Source organism: Rhinolophus sinicus, chromosome 3 (assembly GCF_057876585.1).
Source record: "Rhinolophus sinicus isolate RSI-liver-muscle chromosome 3, RSI-T2T, whole genome shotgun sequence".
In the NCBI taxonomy this organism is placed as follows: Eukaryota; Metazoa; Chordata; class Mammalia; order Chiroptera; family Rhinolophidae; genus Rhinolophus; species Rhinolophus sinicus.
Genome location: NC_142503.1, coordinates 201,681,015 through 201,699,722, shown reverse-complemented (window position 1 = coordinate 201,699,722; position 18,708 = coordinate 201,681,015). Strand labels below are relative to the sequence as shown.

Genomic DNA, 18,708 nt, shown 5'->3' with positions numbered 1-18,708 from the left:
CCTTCCTCCCTGGGAACCCCCTCTCTGACGCTACAGTTCTGTCCCCACTGGGGCTCTGCAAGCCCAGGGGCCTGGGACCCCTCAGTGGCTGGCTGCCCACTGCCCTCTGGTGTGGAACCCCCAGCCTCCCACCCACCCACATTGGCTTGCTCCTGCCCTGGAGCCTTGACACCCATGGTCATGTTAGGCCACTGCCCTCACTGTGGTTTCTGGAGCTAAGGCCACCAGCCCAACTGCCCCCACTGCCCCCACCCAGGCCTGGGCCCTATGCAGGGGCCAGGAGAAGGAGGGCGGGTCCTAACTTCTCTTACCTCCTGGGTCCATGATCCCAAGAGAGCAGGACAGGGGAAGAAGGGGGACAGGGTGCACGTACAAATACCAGCCAGGGAGAGAAATGCAGAGGCAGAGGCAGTGAGAGGAGAGGAGGGATTGCAGGGTCCAAGAAGGTCGGGTGTGTGTCACAGGGCCACATGCAGCACACACCACCAGCAGTTCCCTGGGTGTGCTGGGAGGAGGCCTCCAGAGGGGTCGGTGAGTGACAGGGTGCCTGGATGCATGCTTGTGTGTGTCCCCGTGCTTGGGGCATACTTGTGTGTGGGGTCAGCCACCTGATTATCTCTGGCGGGGTGGGCACAGGGCCCCTCTCAGAGCAGCATCCCATGTTTTCGTCCAGTCCAGGCTGGAGCTCTCAGGCAGGTGGGGAAGTGAGCCAGGTTTCTCCTCCCCTCCACCTGCCCTCCCCCACACTCAGACTCCAACTCCACCCTGCAGGGGAGCCCCCCCTTGAAAACCAGGGTGATGAGCCCCTTCCTAACCTCCTCTGCTGTTATTGCCTGTTGCTATGGTCATGGTGGGGAGGCTGCTAAGAGCAGGGCAAGGGCCACGGGCCTCGCCCTTTGGTTGGTACACAGCACGGTTTTTCCAGACACACAGACACACACACACACTCAAGGACACACACACTCCCTGGAACCCTCCCAAAGCTTCAGCCACAGACTGATGTGTCCCTCCAAATGCCCTGAGCTCCCCCCACCCATGCTGCTTGTGCATGGACGTTGTGGAGCCCTCATCAACTGCAGTTCCTCAGGTCCCTGGCTCCATGGGTGGACAGCTCCCGCCTGCCCCAGACTCTATGTCCAGGCGCCCCATCTGAAGGTTGGCCCTGACAGCAACCCCGAGACCTGCTTCCATCAATGCACGTGGCCCAGGATGCACTTGTGGGGAGAGGTGCACTGACCTGGCCCAGGGTCCACCCGACTCAGGACCAGCTGGCCAGTTGGAGACCGGGTCCAGCCCTCTACTCCTGACCCCCTCTTTTAAGGCGCTTTTGGCACTGAACAAATGGAGGACATACTGAACCCCCTCATTCATTCCAAGGTGCAGCCTCCCAACCTTGCCCCTCAGTGGTGCCACATGCCCTGGCCCTTGCTCTTCTGTGTCCCGGCACCAACCAGCCGGCACAGGCAGTGTCCAGGACAGGACACAAAGCAACCCAGCTGCTCACCCCAGTCTGCCTTTGTGCCCAGAACGTTCCGCCCTGCACCAGGACAGCATGAGGGCACCCCAGGTCCCTGAGACCTGGGGGGATGGGCACTGCAAGGTTTGGGTGCACCAGCCGAGGCCGCCTCTGTCTGCTCATCCCCGCGTCCTCTCGTGCTCATGCTCCAGTCAGGCTCGGCTGGGGACGCAGAAGGGAACCAGGCAGGATCTTGTCTCCTAGAATTCTGGGGAGGCCCGCATGCATGGGGCAGTGACGTCTGAGGAACCCACCTGCAAGAGTCAGCCACTCGCCCCACTCCCCCAAGACAATTCTAATGCTCGGGCAGGACAGACCTTCAGGCCCTCCCTCCACAGACTGGAACGTGCCTCTGGTCTCCCCTCTGCAGCCCACACCCAGGTCTGCTTCTCAGTATGGACAGGTGTAAGAATGTCCCTTCCTCGGGCAGGAGGTCGGCTGGGCTTTCACACACAGATGCTCTGAGCAGTCAACAGGCACTCCAGGACAAGTGCAGAGTCAGGGGTGGGGCAGAGCAGCTCCCCCCTCAGGGTCCAGCCCTGCCTGCCCTTCCCCCAGTCCTGGCTGAGTCAGTGACACTCAGACATTCCCAGGGTCTATTTTCAGCAGCTTGTCTCCCGGGACCCCCTGTCTGCCCCAGGCTTGGCCCCAGGGTAAGCCTGCTGGGCTCCATGCCCTCCTGGCATTGATGTATGGGGGAAGGGCTCTGCTCACAGCCACCCAGGTGGGAGGAAAGCTTTTCCCCTTCACTCCTGGAAGGAGGGATGGCATACAAAGGAGTGGGGTGCAGGGATGGGGGCACATGCACCTTGAGCTCCCTCAGCCAGCCCTGTCTGGGGTCCAGATGGGGTGCCCCTGCTCACTCCTGTCCTTGAAGCTGAGCCTGGTTCCAGGAACCTCTGGGTCCTGAAGCCAAAGCCCATGCAGAACCGCCTCCAATTCCTGTCTTGCCAGTGCCACTGCTGGGCCTGTTCATGGCCTGGGCCCACCCCCGGAAGCCATTGTGCCCAGGGAAAGCGGGCTGCCCACACCTGGCTGCCCTGGCCCCATCCGAGGGCCACTGGCACTCAGGCCCTGCCTACAGTCAAAGGCCAGTGAGCCGGTGCTTGGACCCAGGGATGGGAGGGAGTCGTGCACCCCCACCCCCAGTTCTAAACAAGTCTGAGCTGGGTAGGGTCCTCCAGCAGGTAGGGGAGGGGCTGCCCAAAGAATCTGTGCCTCAGGGAATTGGGGGCAGTGGGAGCTGCAGACACACCAGGCCCCGCACAGATGTCTGGCTGGGGGCACCAGCCAGAGCTCTACCGACCCAGGTCAGAAGCGGTGCGGTGGGGGGGGGGGGCGCAGGTTGGAAGGGCCTGGCCTGGAGTCCTGTGAAGACTGGGGCATTGGGGGTGGGGCTCGATTGGAGAGCAGGATGGTGAAGCAGGCCCGGGTGTTGAGTGAGCGGCCCTGGGATTCTGGGGCGGGGGCAGCGAAGTGGTCAGATGGCATTTCAGAGCCACCTCACTGGCTGGCCATGGGTTGGAGGGGCGGGGGTGGAGGTTAAGCAGAACGCAACACACACCGGGACACTGATGCCCATCCCCCTCTAGCTTCTTGCGGATGCGTCGGGGGCTGCGGGAGCCCGCGGGAGCACCTGACTTGTGGGGGAGCTCCCTGGATCTAGTGCCACCTAGGGAACCCCCTCAGCGCAGGGGCACCGCGGCCCCCACCCACGCGCCTAGCTACGTCCCGCAGAGACCGACAGTAGCGGCACCGCCCCGGTTTCCATGACAATCCCTAGGAAACAAACACGAAGGCGCGTCACCCTCCGCCCGCAGGAAATGGGGCGCGCCCTCCTCAGCTAGATTCAGGGGTGGGGGAGGATGGGAGGCTCTGCGTCCAGGCAGAGCTCGGTCAATCCTCGGTGGAGGTGACCACTGCACCCCTCGCCCGCGCCGGCCGGGGCGGGGCCTTCCAAATAGGTCCCGCCCCTCGTCCCCCCACCTCCCGGGTTTGGGGACTGGCGCGCCGTCTACCACGTCTCCTCCCCACATAGTTTCCACTGGAGGCTCCCGAGGGAGGGGCCCAGGCTGCGTCCTTAGCAGCCCCCACGCCCTAGGAATTTCCCCTCCGAGACCGGGAGTCCGTTGCGAGGGCAGCAGTTGAGTTCCCCCAGAGTCAGCCCCCCTCAACTGGGGAACCTAGGCCTGGTAGGAGGTGGGGACGAGGAGGGGAGTCGTCCCAGCCCCACCTCTGAGCACGCGTCGGGTGCCCCCTGCTCAGTAAGTGGGGGGCTGGGGGCCCCTGGAGTACCTGCTCAGGCTCCCCCCCCACCATGCAGCCCGGCCCGCCCTTCACACTCTGGCTGCATTCCCTGGGCCGGCCAGGTGGGAGTAGACCTAGGGCGCCTGACTGGAACTGGACTGGAGAAGGGCGGCCTGGCGGGACACGGGAGCCCATTGCTCCACCCACCCCCACCCCAGGAAAGGGATGGCTACTCATCGGACAAAGGGCCAGGCATCAGGCTCAGCTGTGTGAGCCCACGGAATGGAGGGTGGGCCGGGGAGTGGCCTGAGTCGAGCTGGGATGCAGGGCACATGAGAAGCCGGCCGCCTGTGGCGCTGGGGACAGGGGCCCAGAGGTGACTAGGTCCGGTTGCTGCTGGCTCCAGGGAGGGCGAGGTATCGGTGCCTGATGCTGGGGGCCGGCCAGGGCCCCGGAGTTCCTGCCCCACGGCGCCGAGTGGAAGAGAAGGCGCGCCCTCTGGCGGGCTGCCCGGGAATGGCAGATAAAGGGGAAGGCGGACAGCGAGGAGGGGGCTCGGAGGAGCTCCCAAGGGGTCCAGGTTGAAAGGGCAAAGCCTGGGCCGCGAACGAGCCCATTATCATTACAAACGCCACGCAGACTTCCGCGGACGCTGGTCAGGCAGGAGCACCATTCAAGCTCCCGCCCTCAGACTGCCCACCTTCAGTCCTTGGCCCCTACCAATGCTGAGGCAGAGGACCACAAAGGCCTCCACCTGGCCAGCCCCGCAGGTGGAGCCGGGCAGTCTTGATATGACCATACTCCGTCCCCATCCAAACCCTCTAGACTGCCAGGCTTAGTCCTGGCCTGAAGGCCCACCTCAAGCCATCCACTCTTCACCAGCTCCCACCCTGCAGAGGACCCCTGCTCTGGTTACCTGTCTCCTCTCCCTCCGTCTGGCATGCCCTCTGCCACTTTCCCAAGGTTGACCCTCCACACCTCTATATCTCTGAAGGACCCAAGCATCTCCTGGCTCTAGTGCCCAGTGTTGGCATTTCCAGGGGGCCAGGCTCAGCCGCGTAGGCTCCAGAGAGCTGGGACCTCAGCATAACAAAGCTCTGCCCCTTTCTGGACCCCATCCCCAGAGACCTCCCATCTCCACCCACTTGCCCCTCTCTCAGCTGCCCTCCAGACTGTGCTGGCACCACTGCCCATAACATAGCCTTCCTCCCCTCACCGTCAACCTTGGGAATAGGACCCGCCTCTCTACCAGAAGCTGGGTTCAGTTCGGGAGCATTTGTGAATGGGACAAAGGGACGCTGTGCGGGACTCATGTCCATCCCATAACCAGAGACACAGCACTGGGTCCTGCAATCCTCAAAACTTTTATTGACAGCAAAACCTGTGTGAGGGTGGCAGGTGGGCGCTTGCAAGGCAGTGTGGGAGACGGCACAGGGCCCTGGCAGGGAGCCCTGTCCACGGACACTGTGAGGGGCGTGGCTGTGGTCACAGCAGCAAGAGGAGATAAATAATACTGGGGGGCAGCAGGAGGGGGAAAGTGGGATGGCCACCTTGGAGGGACCCACCCAGGGCCACAGAGATACACAGGGACACATGGGGCCACTAGACACACAGACACAGAGACATGTGGGGCCACACGGAGAGGGGGCCACGAAGACACAAAAGGGGGTAACAGGTGCTGGGACAAAAAGGCAGACACACCCAGAGGAGCGGGAGACGGCCCAGTGCAGCTTCCTCTTCCCCAAGGACAGGACGTGCTGAGGCGGGACTGGTCACTCTCCCCCCCAGGGCCAAGCAGTGGGGCCTGTGGTAGGGGCACATGCCCTGAGGGGGGGCAGGGACAGGGGGGGCTGTGGGCCTAGGGCTGAACTTTGCCCTCGGGGTCCCTGTCATAGATGTAGCTGCCCACGGCTCCAGTGTTGACTCCTGTAGAGAGATGTGGCAGGGTGGTGGGGAGCAGTGGGGAGAGGGAAAGGGGGGCCCAATTCCCCTCCGCTCCTGGCCACACTCACCCTTGGGTCCGAAGAGTATTCCATAACAGGGCTTGTGGCAGTAGGGCTGGCCATCGTGCTGGGAGCAGGATGAGGGTTAGGTGGGGGTCCACGGACTCCTGTCACCCCACGCCCCCTAGTGGCTTCCTCCTTGTCCACGTGCCTGCCTCCCTCCCTGACAGCCTTCAAGCTCCCAAAGCCATGACCAGTCCACTCACACGGTAGGGGGCGGCTCGAGCATCGGCGCGCCCGCGAGCCTTCACTCTGGCCACCAGGGGGCAGCCCCCACCGCCCGGCGTGGCCCTCCCCTCCGGAGGCGCGTGCCCCTTCCAGGCCCCTCCCGTCCAGCCTGCCCGCCCCCAGCGCGCCCTCACACACGCCCCTCACCTCCGCGTGCCCGCCGGGCGTCAGTGTCTTTCCGCAGCGTTCACAGCGCAGGCACGGCCGGTGCCAGTCCTTGCCGAGGGATGTCACCTTTTCGGCTGGGAAGGGGGAGATGGTGACGACGTGGCCCACGGTGGAGACCTCCCACAGTTTGGGGTTGGGCATGGACACTCACCAAAGTAGACCCTCTTGTTGCAGCGAGGACACATGTTGGGTTCCCCCGTGAACGTGGTGACGCTAGAGGCTGGGGTGGGGGTTGGAGAGGAGTCATGGCCGGCTGAGCAGCTCCCACCCCCCGAGACACGGAGACCAGCCTACCTTTGCTAGGCCCCTTTGGGGGGCCACTCGCCTTTCGCTCCTCAGCTCGGGTCACAGAGACCTCAATGGGGCCAGTGACCTGCGGTCCCTCCGCAGGGGGCTTCTCGTAGATGTAGGAACCAGCACCTCCGATGTTCACACCTGTGGGGTGGCAGGCACTGTAGGGTGGGGGGCTGGTGTCCTCTCCCATCAGCCAGACCTCACCCCCACAACTTCTCAGAAGGTCCTCCACAGCTCGTTCTATGGGGTTAGGACCCGGCCCCGAGAAGGCGCTGTGGGCTGCGGCCCATTTCTGGGAAGGGCATGGAGAGAAGGAAGATGGGGGGAACCCCCCATCCCTTCCAGGCCAGAGCAGATCTCAGGCTGGGGGGCCACCCCGAGCTCACCTTTGGGTCCAAACAGTGTGGCGTAGCAAGGCTTGTGGCAAAACGGCTTCCCATCATGCTAGGCAGAGAAGCATGGGGTGAGGGCCAGTGCCTGGGCTTCTTGGCCCACCCCCTGCCTGAGGGTGGAAAGAGCCATGGAGCCCCCCTAACCCAGCCCAAGAGAGGAGCTCACCTCAGCGTGGCCCCCGGGCGTCAGCGTCTTGCTGCAGCGTTCACACTTGAGGCAGAACCTGTGCCAGTCCCTGCCCAGGGAGCTCACCTTCTCAGCTGGGAACCAAAGGGGAGGTCAGGGCCAGTGTCTGAGGGGTCCCACTCTCCCCAGGGTCTCCAGCACCCTCCCCGCCCTGGGCTGTGAGCTGGCGCATGCATCTTATCCAGGGTTCCCAGCTCAAGCACTTGTTAACCCTCAACATCACATCTGCCCCTCCTTCTACACACCAGCCTCACACTGTCCCTGAGCCATCCACGAACCCCCCAATAAGGACCCAAAGGAGTTGGCAGAGCACCCCTGCTGAGGGGAGTGGCAGGAACCTCCAAACCTTGTGGGGAGGTCCAACCAGCTTTCCCTAGTGGGAACTCCAAGGGACAGGACGCCTGCCTGTCTACATTTGGCCCCGAGTCCCCACCCCACTGCCTCCAGCTGCTGCTTTGGCACCCAAGGTCTGGAACCAGCTGCTGAGGGTCAGGTCAAGTGCCCTCCCCACACCCACACGGCGCTGGGGCTGCGGGGCCACCTCCCAATGGAGGGATGCATAGTAGTCCTCCCCAGGGGCGAACACCAGGAAAAGGGCGGAGGAGAGGACAGGCAGAAAGGCCGGAGCCCAGCCGGAATTCCGGGAGGAGACCTAGCCTGGGGCCCTGGTGGGGGGCAGGGCAGAATCTGGCTGAGCCCCAAGAGGAAGCGAAGGACCAGCAGGTCCCCCTCACATAGAGGTTGTTGTTTGGGCCAGGCCTCCCCTAGGGCCCTGGCAGCCTGGGAGTGAGGGCCTGGCCACCCTGCCATGTCCATGCCAGGGCAGGCAGGAGCTGGCTGAGCCCAAGACGACCCGGATCTCATGCCAGCCGGGTTTCTTCTCCCAGTTCTCCTGCTGGCCAGCAGTGGCTCAGGGCTGCCAGAACCACGCTGCACTGCCGGCTCTAGCATGGAACCGGCACCCCACCCAGCTGCACCATTGTTGGGGACACAAAGGCACAGTATCCTGAGGTCACTCTAGGGTGTCCTGGCCCAGGTTCCACTCTGCTCACACTCTGGGATGTTGACTGCTGGGACAGAGGGTAGCAGGGTGCAGCCTGGTTGAGGGGTGGGCAGGACCCCGGCCCCCCAACCCTCCACTAGTGCCCCCGACCAGGACAGAAGCCAGCGGGTCCAGGCTGCCTTTGTTCCTGCTGGGAGCCCTTGGCCGCCCAAGCTATCAGGAACGCTTTCCGGGCCTTCCACAGGACTGTTGGCCCAGCTGGAGGTCTCTTGAGCTGGTCTGGCTGGGGGCAAAGTCATGGGCAGCAGGCAGACCTGGGACTGTCCCCCACCCTGAGCCTCACAGGCAGGAGCCCTCTCTGAGATGGGGACACAGGGCGGGGAGGGCTCCTGGGGAGGCAGCTGGAAGCCTGTCGGCTCCAAGCCAAACCAGAAGCACTCCAGGCCAAATCCGGTCCCTCCCTTCTGGGAACAGCAAACAACTGCTGGCCTCCTCCTTCCGTAAGCGCAGCTAGCTTCCTTTACCTCAGCCTGTCCTCATCCTGGACCCTAACAACTGCCCCAGGATGACCTGGGAAGGGTCCCCTGTCTGTCCCCACCCTGTGGCCATCCTGGCTTCTGGCACCAAGTCTTCCCTCTGAAGGTGTTGGGGGAAGTCGGTGGGCAGAGACTTTGCCGCCTTGGCAGTCAGACAGAGGTTCAGCCAGGAAGAGGGAGAGTGGATGAGTAAGCCACTCAACCGGTGAGCGCCAGGAGGTGCCGTCTGCCCAGGGGGCATCCTGGCAGAGACAGCCCCTCTTCTGTGCTGCCCTATTCTGACCTTGAGGCAGGAGGGCCTGGCCACCTGGACTCCAGTGCTCTCTCAAGCTCGCTTGTCACGCCACTCCACCCGTGGGAAAGTCCTGGGGGAACTCGCACCAAGGAAGGGAGCGCGTTGGGACACGCCAAGATCGCCCCCGCGTGGATTGAGTCCAGACAGAGCCTGGATCTGGCCCGGCCTCTCGTGGGCAGAGGTCGGGGTGCGGGTGCGGGCGGGGGTGTCACTGCTCGGGGACACACCGGCCCGGCCACGTGTCCGCGGGCAGGCGAACTGGGTTCCGCAGGGACTGGCCAAGAAAGTCAAGCGCGCGCGAGAGGTGCCCCGAGCGCGCGGCCCCGCCCGACCCCGCCCCGCTCGGCCCCGCCCGTCGGACCGCGATGCTCCAGCAAACCCAGGCTACCCCAACCCCGGCCTCATCCTGGGGGGGAACATGCGCTCCCGCCCCGTCCCCACTGGGCTCTTCGGGGTTCAGGCGTGGCCGCCCCCACCTCGTTGCAGCTACGCCCAACGACCGCACCCGCGTGGGCAGCGCGGCGAACCGAGTCGGGGCCGCGCATCCCCGGGCGGAGGCTGGGCGCACACCGGGGGCGCACAGGTCTGCGGCCGGGGTCTGACTTCGAAGAGCGGAGGGGAGCTGGCAGGGCCGGGGCACTCACCGAAGTACACGGTCTTGTCGCACTTGGGACACTTGGAGGCCATGGTCGGTGCGCCCGGTCGGCTCGCGCTCTCCGCCAGCTCCCGTCTCCGCGTCGCCGAGGCCGCGCCCGCCCCGCCCACCTGGCTGTCCGCGCGCCCATTGGTTCCGCGGCCTGGGCGGGGCGTCGAGGTCCCGCCCCGCGGGTCCCGTCGCCAGCAGTAGAGTAGCCGCCGGGGCGGGGTCACACCTGCCTGGCGGGGTGGGGGCCGGCGGGACCTGCTTGGCTCCCTTCAGCCACGCGCGCGAAGTGGCTTCTGCTGGGGCCTGCCCGAGCCTTGCCTGTTTCCATGGCAACGTCGGGGCCGCGGGGCGGGGCGGAGCGGGGAGTGCGCGGCCCCCGCGGCTTGGGGCAGTCCTGGCCAGCGGGGCCTCGGCCCGGAAGGGCGGCCCCTGGACACGCAGACGGACGCCCCGACGGCGGACCCGCCTGCCACGCCCGGCCCAGACGCCTAGGCACCACCTCCCCCGGGAGGACCCCACCCCCATCGTGCTGCGCACCCCGCTTCCCTTTGTTGCTCGGTTTCTATAGCAACGGCCGCGCGGCTGAATCCGAGACGGATTCCTAGCGGGCCCGGCCGCCCCGCCACCCGGCCCAGGCCCGGTCCCGCCCTACCCGCCACCCACCTCCCACCTCCCTTCCCCGGCCCCACGCTGTCGGTTGTGCCGAAGGCTCCGCGGGTAGAGGGCAGGGCGCCCGCTACTTCCAAAAACAGCGAGAGAGAAACTGCTGGGAGGAGACGGGGGAGGGGGCGAAGCAGTGCTGGGGGTGTTGAAGGCGTCCTCCCGGAGCTCTGCCTTCCAGGGGGCGGTAGGGACGGATGAGAGAAGGGGCAAAAGATGGGGAGCGCTGAGTGTCCTCTGTGTATTCATCCCCACTCCCCAGGACCCCTGCCGTTGCATCACTCCTCTGGACCCACCAGCTCAGGGCCTAGGACCTCCCACCTCCAGCCTCTTGGCTCCAAAGCATCCTACTGGAGGGCCAGAGAGATGGGGTCCTACTATCCTCCCGAAGCAGGGGCCTGTCTGACCACTCCCACCCCTCCCTGCCTCCACCCCAAGCACCCTTGGGGGACCTGGAGGACCTTCTGCCTCCCTGGAGTTCTCCTCCCCGTAGGCCTTTCTCTGGGCCTCCAGCCCCAGCTTAACCTGGCAGATGGACAGAACCCCCACCCAAGCCCAGGCGCCCCACTGTGTGCTCAAAGCTCTGTGCCCACCCTGCTTTCCCCTGACCCGTGACCTGCCCCTCCAGAGGCCCTGGGGCCTTGCGGCATCCATCCTGGCTCCTGGCCCCTGACGCTGTGTGTTTGCTGAGCAGATTAGCAAGCCAGTGTCCCACAGCCTCCAGAACCCAGGCGCTCCTCATGCCCTGTCCTGGCCCAGTTCCTTGGGGTGGCCACCCCCCCCGTACTCACACCCTGCAGCCACTGAAACATAAGGTCCCCCCAAGCCTGACTGACCAGCCTGACCAGCCCCTCTCCCTGTCCACACTTGACTCTGGCCCTGTGCCAGCCAAGGCAAGAGATGAGGACAAGAGGCCTCAGCGGTCTCCTTCCTGGACAAGGTGGCCGCCATGGGGGCTCCCCACAGGTCAGTCATTCTCAGCCCGCTCCTTGGCGGGCATCGGGTATCTCTGAATAATTCATGGCCCACTGCCCAGCGGCGCCACTTACCTCGCTCTCAACAGCTTGGGAGCCCCTTGGCCAGGCATCACCCTCCCTGACTCCACCCCCTCTGAAATTTGCAGGACTGCTGTGGAGGGCGGAGCAGGCCAGGCTGGCACAGGTGTCTCCTGGGAGGAGCCCCAGGGCCCCAGTCCTGCCTGGAGAGAGAAGGGGGGTAAAGGGATGGCCCCAGCACTGGATATATGCCCTGGAGAGGTGACATAGGCTCCCTCCTGTGCCAGGGCTATGCTGGGCCTGGTGGAAAGGGGCACTGATCAATGGTCAGAGCAGTGGTGCTCACCTCTGAGGCCACTGAGGGTAACAGGGTGGGGCAGGGACAGGGCAGGGTGGGCTCCCAGTGATCAGGATTCGGGGGCTGGGTGAGGACAGCTGGGTTTGAAGGAAGCAGGCAGGGCCCTGACATGGCTGGGCCAGGTGCCCAGGTGTGGGGGCAGGTCCCTCCCCAGGGGCCACAGTGGCATGGTGCCCTGCGGATCACCCGTCTTCATGTGCCCTGTTGTCCTGGCAACACTGGCAAATGACAGCAGGATCCAGGTCTGGGCTTTCAGGACCCAGGGCTGAGCTCTGCAGGGGCAGGGGAGGCGGGAAGGGGCTTTACGTGCAGGCCCCTCACAGGGACCACTCTTGCCCACCTGAGATGGCCCTTGCTCCCCCACCCTGTGCCCACTCCCCATTCTAGGCCCCACCTCAGACCTCAAAGCTGCCCAGAGGTGGGCAGGCAGCCCAGGCCCTGCCCGCATGGCACTGGGGGACCCCTGCCCAGCCAGGATGGGTGAGGCCTGGTTCAGGCCTGGGGGAGGACAAATTGGGAGGAAATTCCTGGGCCTGAAGAGGGCAGGGGACTTGGGTGGACAAGGAGGGCGGGGCCTGGGGAGAGCCACTCCCGCCACATCCCCCACACCCCTGAGGCTGTCTCAAGGTCACAGCCAGGTCTCCCAGCTGAGACTGCATTCTGGGCAGTGGGGACCATGGAGGGGCAGGATTGCAGATTAGAGTCCTGGGGGTGTCACAGCCACTTCTCCAACACCCTGGCCTATCACTCTGTTGGCCCATCACAGGCTGTCAGAGGGAGGCCCAGATGCCCCTTATCTGTCTCCAGCCAGGGAGCAGTGACTTCTATTTTAATTCCCCGGCTTGAGAGGTCCACACCTCAAGCTGGAGCTGGGGGAGCAGGAGGCAGAACTCAGGAAGGGACGAGGGAGCCCCCCCAGGGAGGGCCAGCTGCAGTGGCCCAGGCTGAGAAGTGTCCCTCCCAGACCCCTCCTTCCAGCGGCTGGTCGCCTGCACCTGTCCTGAAGGCGTGCAAGGGGGGAATCTCGGGGGGACGCCAGAGGTAGGGTTTCTGAGAATGCACTGGCTGAAATCCGAGCAAATTCCCACACAGAAACTCCACACCTGCTGGGGCTGCCTAGGCTCTAGGCAGAGGCCCTCAGACAGCTGGGGTGGGGCCCTAGCAGAGCCACACAGCCCTGTGGGCCAGGTCCCTGGCTTTGGACAGACACCGAGTTTGTCCCCCAGCCTCACCCGCCCTCCTCCCGCCCCCAGGTTCCAGGCCCTGCCAGAGGCAGGTGTACAGGTGGAACCCTCAGGCCAGTCTGGAGGCCAGGATGGCTACGGGTCACACATTGCTCACTAGGGCTTCTCCCTGAGGGTCCTCTGGCCTGCCCACCTGGCACAGAGGGTGGCCCAGGAGAGAGGGGCTGGGTGGCCTTTGGACCCACCCGGGAGAGCAGTTATTCATCCTAGGCCGGCTCCTGCAAAGTGCTAGGGGCAGGGAGGGCCGGCGAGGGAGAGGGGGAAATAAACAGACACGAGCGGGCTGGTTGTATTTTTCTTTTTATGAGTTTTTTTTCCTTTGTTTTTTTTTAATATGAAAATTACTTGAAAAGACAAAGGGCCAACCCTGCCAAGCAGCTCGGCCGGCCGCTGGCTGCGCCGATCCTAACATTCCAGGTGTAAGTTACAGAGCTTAAGTTCATCTACAAAAAAGTAATAAAAATAAAATTTAAAATGGCACCTTCAACAGAACACAACAAAACTTCCGGCCAGCCCGCGAGCCCGCAGTGCGGTGCGGACACTGGCGGCTCCTCTCTCTCTCCGGCCAAAATGTAACACAAAGGAAAAACTAGCTCCTGGGCGCTTGGAGTAAGTCAGGCTGCACTTATTTCCCCGACGCCCCAGGAACAGTTTCTGGGCAGGTGAGGGTGGGCGGTGGTGGGCGGGCAGGCGAGGGGCACCTAGTCCTCAATGACGATCGGCTCGTCGTTGACCGGCGCGGGTGGGGGCGGCCGCAGCGGCAGGGCCTGGCTCTGGCGCAGGGCGATGGGCTTATAGGGCCTGCGGGCGGCACGCTTGGTCTCCGAGGATGAGAGCAGCTTGCGAATCTTCCTGTGAGCGCAGAGTGAGCCCCGAGTGACAGGGACACACGGCTGCCCCACTGCCCCCCGACCCCACCGGCCTGGAGGCCCCACCTGGTCTCCTCGGTGGCCATGTAGAACACGTCATCAGGGGCGTCAATCCAGTTCATCCGCCGCCGCTTGACAGGGGGCAGGGAGCCCCCCCGGATCAGGCGCACTTTGGTGGGGTACGACTTCCCGTTGAGCAGGAGGTTCCGGCTTGGTCCCTGCGAGGGAAGGCATGAGGGGGCTGCCCTGGGGCCTCCATGCTGCATGTTGCACCCTAAGAGCCCCCAGACAGCTGCCTGGCAGATGGCACGGCATCCCAAAACCCCGAGGGGGTGAGGACGCTCTCTGGGCCGAGGGCATGCCACTGCTTGCCCCTCCACTGGTCCCGCTGGGCCTCCTCCCAAAGCCCAAGGGAGCTATGTGAGCACACACGTGCACGTGTGTGGGGTGGGGCCCAGCCTCTCACCATGTGCCTGGTCTGTCCGTGGTTCGCCAAGCCTGACAAGAGGGGGAGGACAGAACATGAGGCTGGGGGCAGGGCATGTCCTGAACCCACGTACCAGCTGAGGAGCCTCAGCCTGCCCCAGGAGGCAGGGGACCCCTTGGGCCACTCCCCACCCCAAACCACATCCCACACCCAGGCGAGGCCCGGGGGTCGAGGGTGCATCAGCTGCCCTCACTCTGGCCCAGCCCAGGTGGCCCTGGGCAGCCCCACCTACGGCTCTTGGGGCTCTGAGGGCCACCTCTGGCCTGGCCAGTAGAAAAGGCACCAGCTTGGGCTTCAGGCAGGAGGCCAGGAGTCTCAGATCTGACAGCTTGCCCGCCCCCGAAGGCCGCCTGCCTGCCTGCCTGCCTGCCACCAATTCGGCCAAGACCAATGGAACCAGTGTACACAGTGACCAGGTGACACCTGGCACAGTTATAAATACAGTGGCACCACAGAGCTCTCCCAGGGAGGCCACGCCTCAGCCAGCACTGCTCAGACCCCAGGAGGCCAGCTCCCCTCACTGACCCCAGGGCTGGCCACCCTGGGAGGGGCTGATGGAAGCTTCTGGGAGCAGCCAGCTGGTGAGGCTCTGGCCAGGGCACAGGTGTTCCCACCCTATGGGCTAGGAGTCTGGAGCCACAAGCCTCTGCAGCGAGTCAGGACAGGTGCCATCCAGGTCACAGTCCACAGCACGGCCTGGGCCTGGCTACCCCAGTGGCGCCCAAGGCTTGATTCCCAAATGCTCGTTGGGTGAGGACCTGAGTGGGAAGGCAGGACCCAGCTCAGAGCCGCCATCGCCTCCCTCTGCAGGTGTGTGAACATGTCAGTGTGTCCCCGGGGTGCCAGGAGCTGCTGTCCACCACGTGCCAGCTACCCTGCTGCCCCGCCCCCCGGTATCCTGCAAATCGCCTCCTAACTTGGTGCCCAATGCAGGGCGGGCGGCCACAGCGCTACTTACCCAGGTAAGTGCCTATCAGAGCGTTGGGTTGTGGAGGGAAGAAAACATACATTTAGTGTTAGAATGAGCGTGCCGAGCGGAGCTACACGGCGGGAGGTGGGAAGGGGGTGCAGAGCGAGGCGTGTGGACCAGCAGGTTAGTGACTTGACGCCCCCACAAGTGGGGGCCAGCCCTGCCCCGAGCTCAGCTCACACCTGCGCACCTGTCTATGCCACCTGTCTGCGGGCTGCCTGCAGCACTTGGGACCTGCCTGCCTGACAAGCTGACATGGAAGTACCCCGATTTGGGAAAAACCCACAGAACATGGACTCTATCCACCTTGTTCATTAATGGCTTTTTATAAAATAAGCCCGAAGCTCGAGGTGCCTGCTAATGGGCACCCACTTCCATGTCTGCAGGTTTCATCAGACCACTCCTGATGAAACTGCCCATCGGGGGCAGAGAGGAAGGGCCAGCCCTGCTGCTGAGACGGGGCAGCAGGCAGTCGCCTCCCCGGAGGGCTCACAGAGGAGGCAGCAGGGGTGCTGGGGGCTGCAAGAGGTGAGATGGCAGAACCAGGCAGCACAACTGCTGGCCAACTCCACAGGACATGGCTGGTGGGGCTCCCAGATGTGTCCAAGGGAGAGTGCCCCGGGGACAGGGCTGGGTTGGATGGCCACTGCCTGCAGCCACCGAAGTGGCCATGCTGGGCTAATTCCCGCAGGCCCACCCACTGCCTTGGCCAGCCCTCCGCGGATGAGAAGCCCTCTGGCATTGGGCTTGGTTGGGGAGGGCTCAGGACATCCAAGCTGGCAGGCCAGTGGTGCTAGGGTGCTCACACGGGGACCCTGACCACCCATCTCGAGGGGCTGGCAGGAGCTCCAAGCACGTCCCCTGAATCCTTCCCTTCAGCTTGGTTCCCTGTCTACCTCCCGACAGGGCTCCTGTCGCAGTGGCCAAGCCCCGCACCCTGAGGGCACGTGCCCCTCCCGGCCAGCATGCCTCCTAGCCCCCCATGCTGAAGCAGCCCCAGAGCCCACAGATGTCTCTTTCCTAACTAAGGGGGCAAAAGCAGGGCCCTGGCCAGTGTGGGGAGTGATGGCCGTGGGTGGCACACGGACAGTCAGAAGCCCCAGTCCCCAGGTGGCCTGTTCCCACCCCTCTGTAGGCTTCCGTCCCCTTCCCGAAGGGCTCTGGGGCCTGGGTGTTTACCTGGGCTGGCAGACCACCCCCTCTCCCCACCCCGCCCCACCAACCACACCCACAGTTCCATCCATCGACCCCCACCCCCCCCCCAGGCAGGGCGCACGCCAGAGTTGCAGGCACAGCACGGGCGGCCACTAGTGCTGAAGCTGACGGCATGCGGGCAATTACAGCATGATGGCAGACAGTACAGGCAGGCAGAGGGGGCACCAGGGCCACACAAGTGAGGACAGTCCACTGACCAGGCGCCGGGCCAGGAAGGAGGGACGGCCTAGGAGCTGGAGGCCCTAGGACAGGAGACACGTCTGGGGGAGTTGGTTGTCCCTGGGCTGCACTTGGTTCTTTGCCAAGTGACCAGTGAGTAGGGGCGTGGGGTGCGGCCTGGCCCGCATGGACTGCCCCACGACGTGCCCTGAGCCGCCTGCCACGCAGCACGCACGAGCACAGCACACACAGCACTGCACCGCTCAGCGGCCATCCCCGGCCTTACCCCTACTGGGCATCAAGAGGCGCTTCTTCATGTTGCCTGGCAGCGCCCGACGACAGGAGAGAGAGGGAGAGAGAACACGGTCAGCGGGCGCAGGTTTGGGGACAAGAGGCCAGGGCCCTGGGGCCACCGGCTGCGCCGGCCCAGCTATGAGGCCCCGCCGGCCGCCCCACCGGACTCACCGTCCACCCCGTTGTGTTGCTCGTAGCTCCTCTTGCCCAGGATGGTGGGCGAGCCGTTGTTGATGACAGGGGCCGACTTGGCAGGGGTCAGGCTGCTGAGCACGCCAGACACGCTCTTCACAGGGTCAGGCTTGGGGGGGCGGGGATGGGTCTCTGTCGGGAGCAACACAGGCAGGCGTTTCATGGGTGAAGGACAGAAAGGCCCCATGACCTCTGCCCAGGATCCACGGAGACCAGTGCCCATGGGGAGAGTGCCAACTGCCTGGACCCAGCGTCCGGGCCAATCCCACACCTCAGGGTGTCCTCGGGGCAGGGGACAGCCTGGTGGGGCTGGGCCCCTTGGCTCCTCTGCCCGGGTCAACCGGCCAGATCACTGGGCGACCACCAGCGGTTTACAGGCTCCAGACGAAGGCCCACAAACAAGCAGGCCCATTAGAGGCCTCCATGTCTGGGCCACCAGAGCTGATGGCAGATGGCTGGATGGCCACTGGCCAGATGATGAATTAATAGCCCAGCGGGCCAGGCAAGGTCACACCCTTGGTGGCTCTCAAGAGCCATGGGCCACCTCCTCCCACAGGCTGGGGCAAGGCTAGCCTCCAGACCAAGACCACAGATAGGAAGTGATAACAAAGCCACTTGTGTCTGAGTGGAGCACACTTAGCTCATGGTTCTGGAATGTCCTTCACGGAAAGAGTCACCTCCACGCCGGAGGGACTGACTCATGAGCCCACCCTGAGCCCAGCAAAGCGGTGAGCCCTGCCCCAGCCCGCCTGTGGCTGGCCGGGTGGCAGGCAAAGCTGCCTGTGGGGCCCTAGCTGAGGTGCTCAGGGTCCTCAAGCCGCAAAGGCCCTCTGTGTGCAGCTTCTAGCCAGTGCACACATATCCTACCCAGTGTGGGCCTGCCCTCTGGGAGACACGTCCTGCAGGCGCCGTCACAAGACGCCCATCCTGGCTCAGAGGCATCACAGGAGTGGCTGTGTGCAACCCCGACCCTGGCCCCGGGGCACCGCAGGGACTCGAGGGGCCTGCTCAGGATGCCCGGAAGGCTGGACCCGTGGGGGGCGAGGGCACGGGCAGGCATTGCGGGGACGTGCTAGGGTGGGGCAGGCTCACCGAGGTACCGGAGCACAGCTTCCAGGGGTTTCCGCACGGCCTGCTTCAGCACCAGTGGGCTCTGCGAAGCTTCGGGCAGCCGGGCCGTGCCTGCGGGCCGTGCACAGTGAGGGGCATGCATGAGGGGCCCAGGCCCCTCCCTCCCAGGGGACAGAGCATCATCGGTCAGGAGCACACTCACACTCGGCTTTGATGGCGGCGCTGTTGATGGGCATGTAGGGGTGCCTGGCGGCATGCCACGGGCGCAGAATCTCTCGGCACAGGCGCCGGGCAATCCGCGTGAGCTTGGTGGTATGCAGGTAGAAGGCCTGTCGTGTCTTCATGGCAAACTTGGGGCTCCCGCTACTCCGGGCTGGGATGCCGTGGGGGCTCTGCGGAAGGGGGCGCGCCGCCCCGACACAGCGCCATGACCGCAGGCCAGGCAGGGAGGCCACGCGCAGGGGCGGGGAGGGTGCCCACTTACCATGTTACTGCGGTTTGGTCCTGGCCTCTCTCCATCTAACCGGGTTGGCATTTTCAAGCCACCATATTTCTTCCAATATGTCCAACAAGATGCGCAGAGACGACACTGCATGTTAGGGGGACCCCAAGAATACCACTGGTAAGACTGGGTGGCTACGGACAACAAAGTTGGAGATAGACGGATTCCTGAGCAGAA

General features: G+C 64.5%; 2 protein-coding genes across 9 annotated transcripts in view; both read right to left on the bottom strand.

Annotated features, from left to right (window-relative positions):
- Positions 1-5,111: 5,111 nt before the first annotated feature.
- CRIP2 (cysteine rich protein 2) lies at positions 5,112-11,267 on the bottom strand. 4 transcript variants are annotated; one of them, XM_019747309.2, is made up of 8 exons: positions 11,225-11,267; positions 7,015-7,109; positions 6,843-6,900; positions 6,457-6,597; positions 6,314-6,382; positions 6,142-6,236; positions 5,776-5,833; positions 5,112-5,689 (listed from the first exon to the last, which is right to left on the bottom strand). In XM_019747309.2, exons 5-8 carry the CDS (start codon positions 6,345-6,347, stop codon positions 5,622-5,624), a joined length of 255 nt encoding a protein of 84 aa, XP_019602868.1. In that variant the 5' UTR covers positions 6,348-6,382; positions 6,457-6,597; positions 6,843-6,900; positions 7,015-7,109; positions 11,225-11,267; the 3' UTR covers positions 5,112-5,621. The 4 variants fall into 4 exon arrangements, with proteins under 4 accessions (XP_019602868.1, XP_019602867.1, XP_074182848.1 ...); XM_019747308.3 differs by lacking the exon at positions 11,225-11,267 and adding an exon at positions 9,514-10,021; XM_074326747.2 differs by lacking the exon at positions 11,225-11,267 and adding an exon at positions 8,858-9,145.
- A 1,792-nt stretch (positions 11,268-13,059) lies between these two features.
- The window catches only part of MTA1 (metastasis associated 1), a 34,091-nt gene continuing 28,442 nt past the window's right edge, over positions 13,060-18,708 (bottom strand). For 2 of the 5 annotated variants that reach the window (XM_074326758.2, XM_074326760.2), the window contains 9 exons: positions 18,514-18,665; positions 18,232-18,421; positions 18,051-18,140; positions 16,938-17,090; positions 16,759-16,794; positions 15,087-15,098; positions 14,108-14,139; positions 13,708-13,859; positions 13,060-13,624 (listed from right to left, as the gene is read on the bottom strand). In XM_074326758.2, the coding sequence (XP_074182859.2) occupies positions 13,474-13,624; positions 13,708-13,859; positions 14,108-14,139; positions 15,087-15,098; positions 16,759-16,794; positions 16,938-17,090; positions 18,051-18,140; positions 18,232-18,421; positions 18,514-18,665 (968 nt within the window). In that variant the 3' untranslated portion in view covers positions 13,060-13,473. The remainder of the gene's footprint in view (positions 13,625-13,707; positions 13,860-14,107; positions 14,140-15,086; positions 15,099-16,758; positions 16,795-16,937; positions 17,091-18,050; positions 18,141-18,231; positions 18,422-18,513; positions 18,666-18,708) is intronic. The other 3 variants (XM_074326761.2, XM_074326759.2, XR_012494478.2) reach the window with 2 other exon arrangements.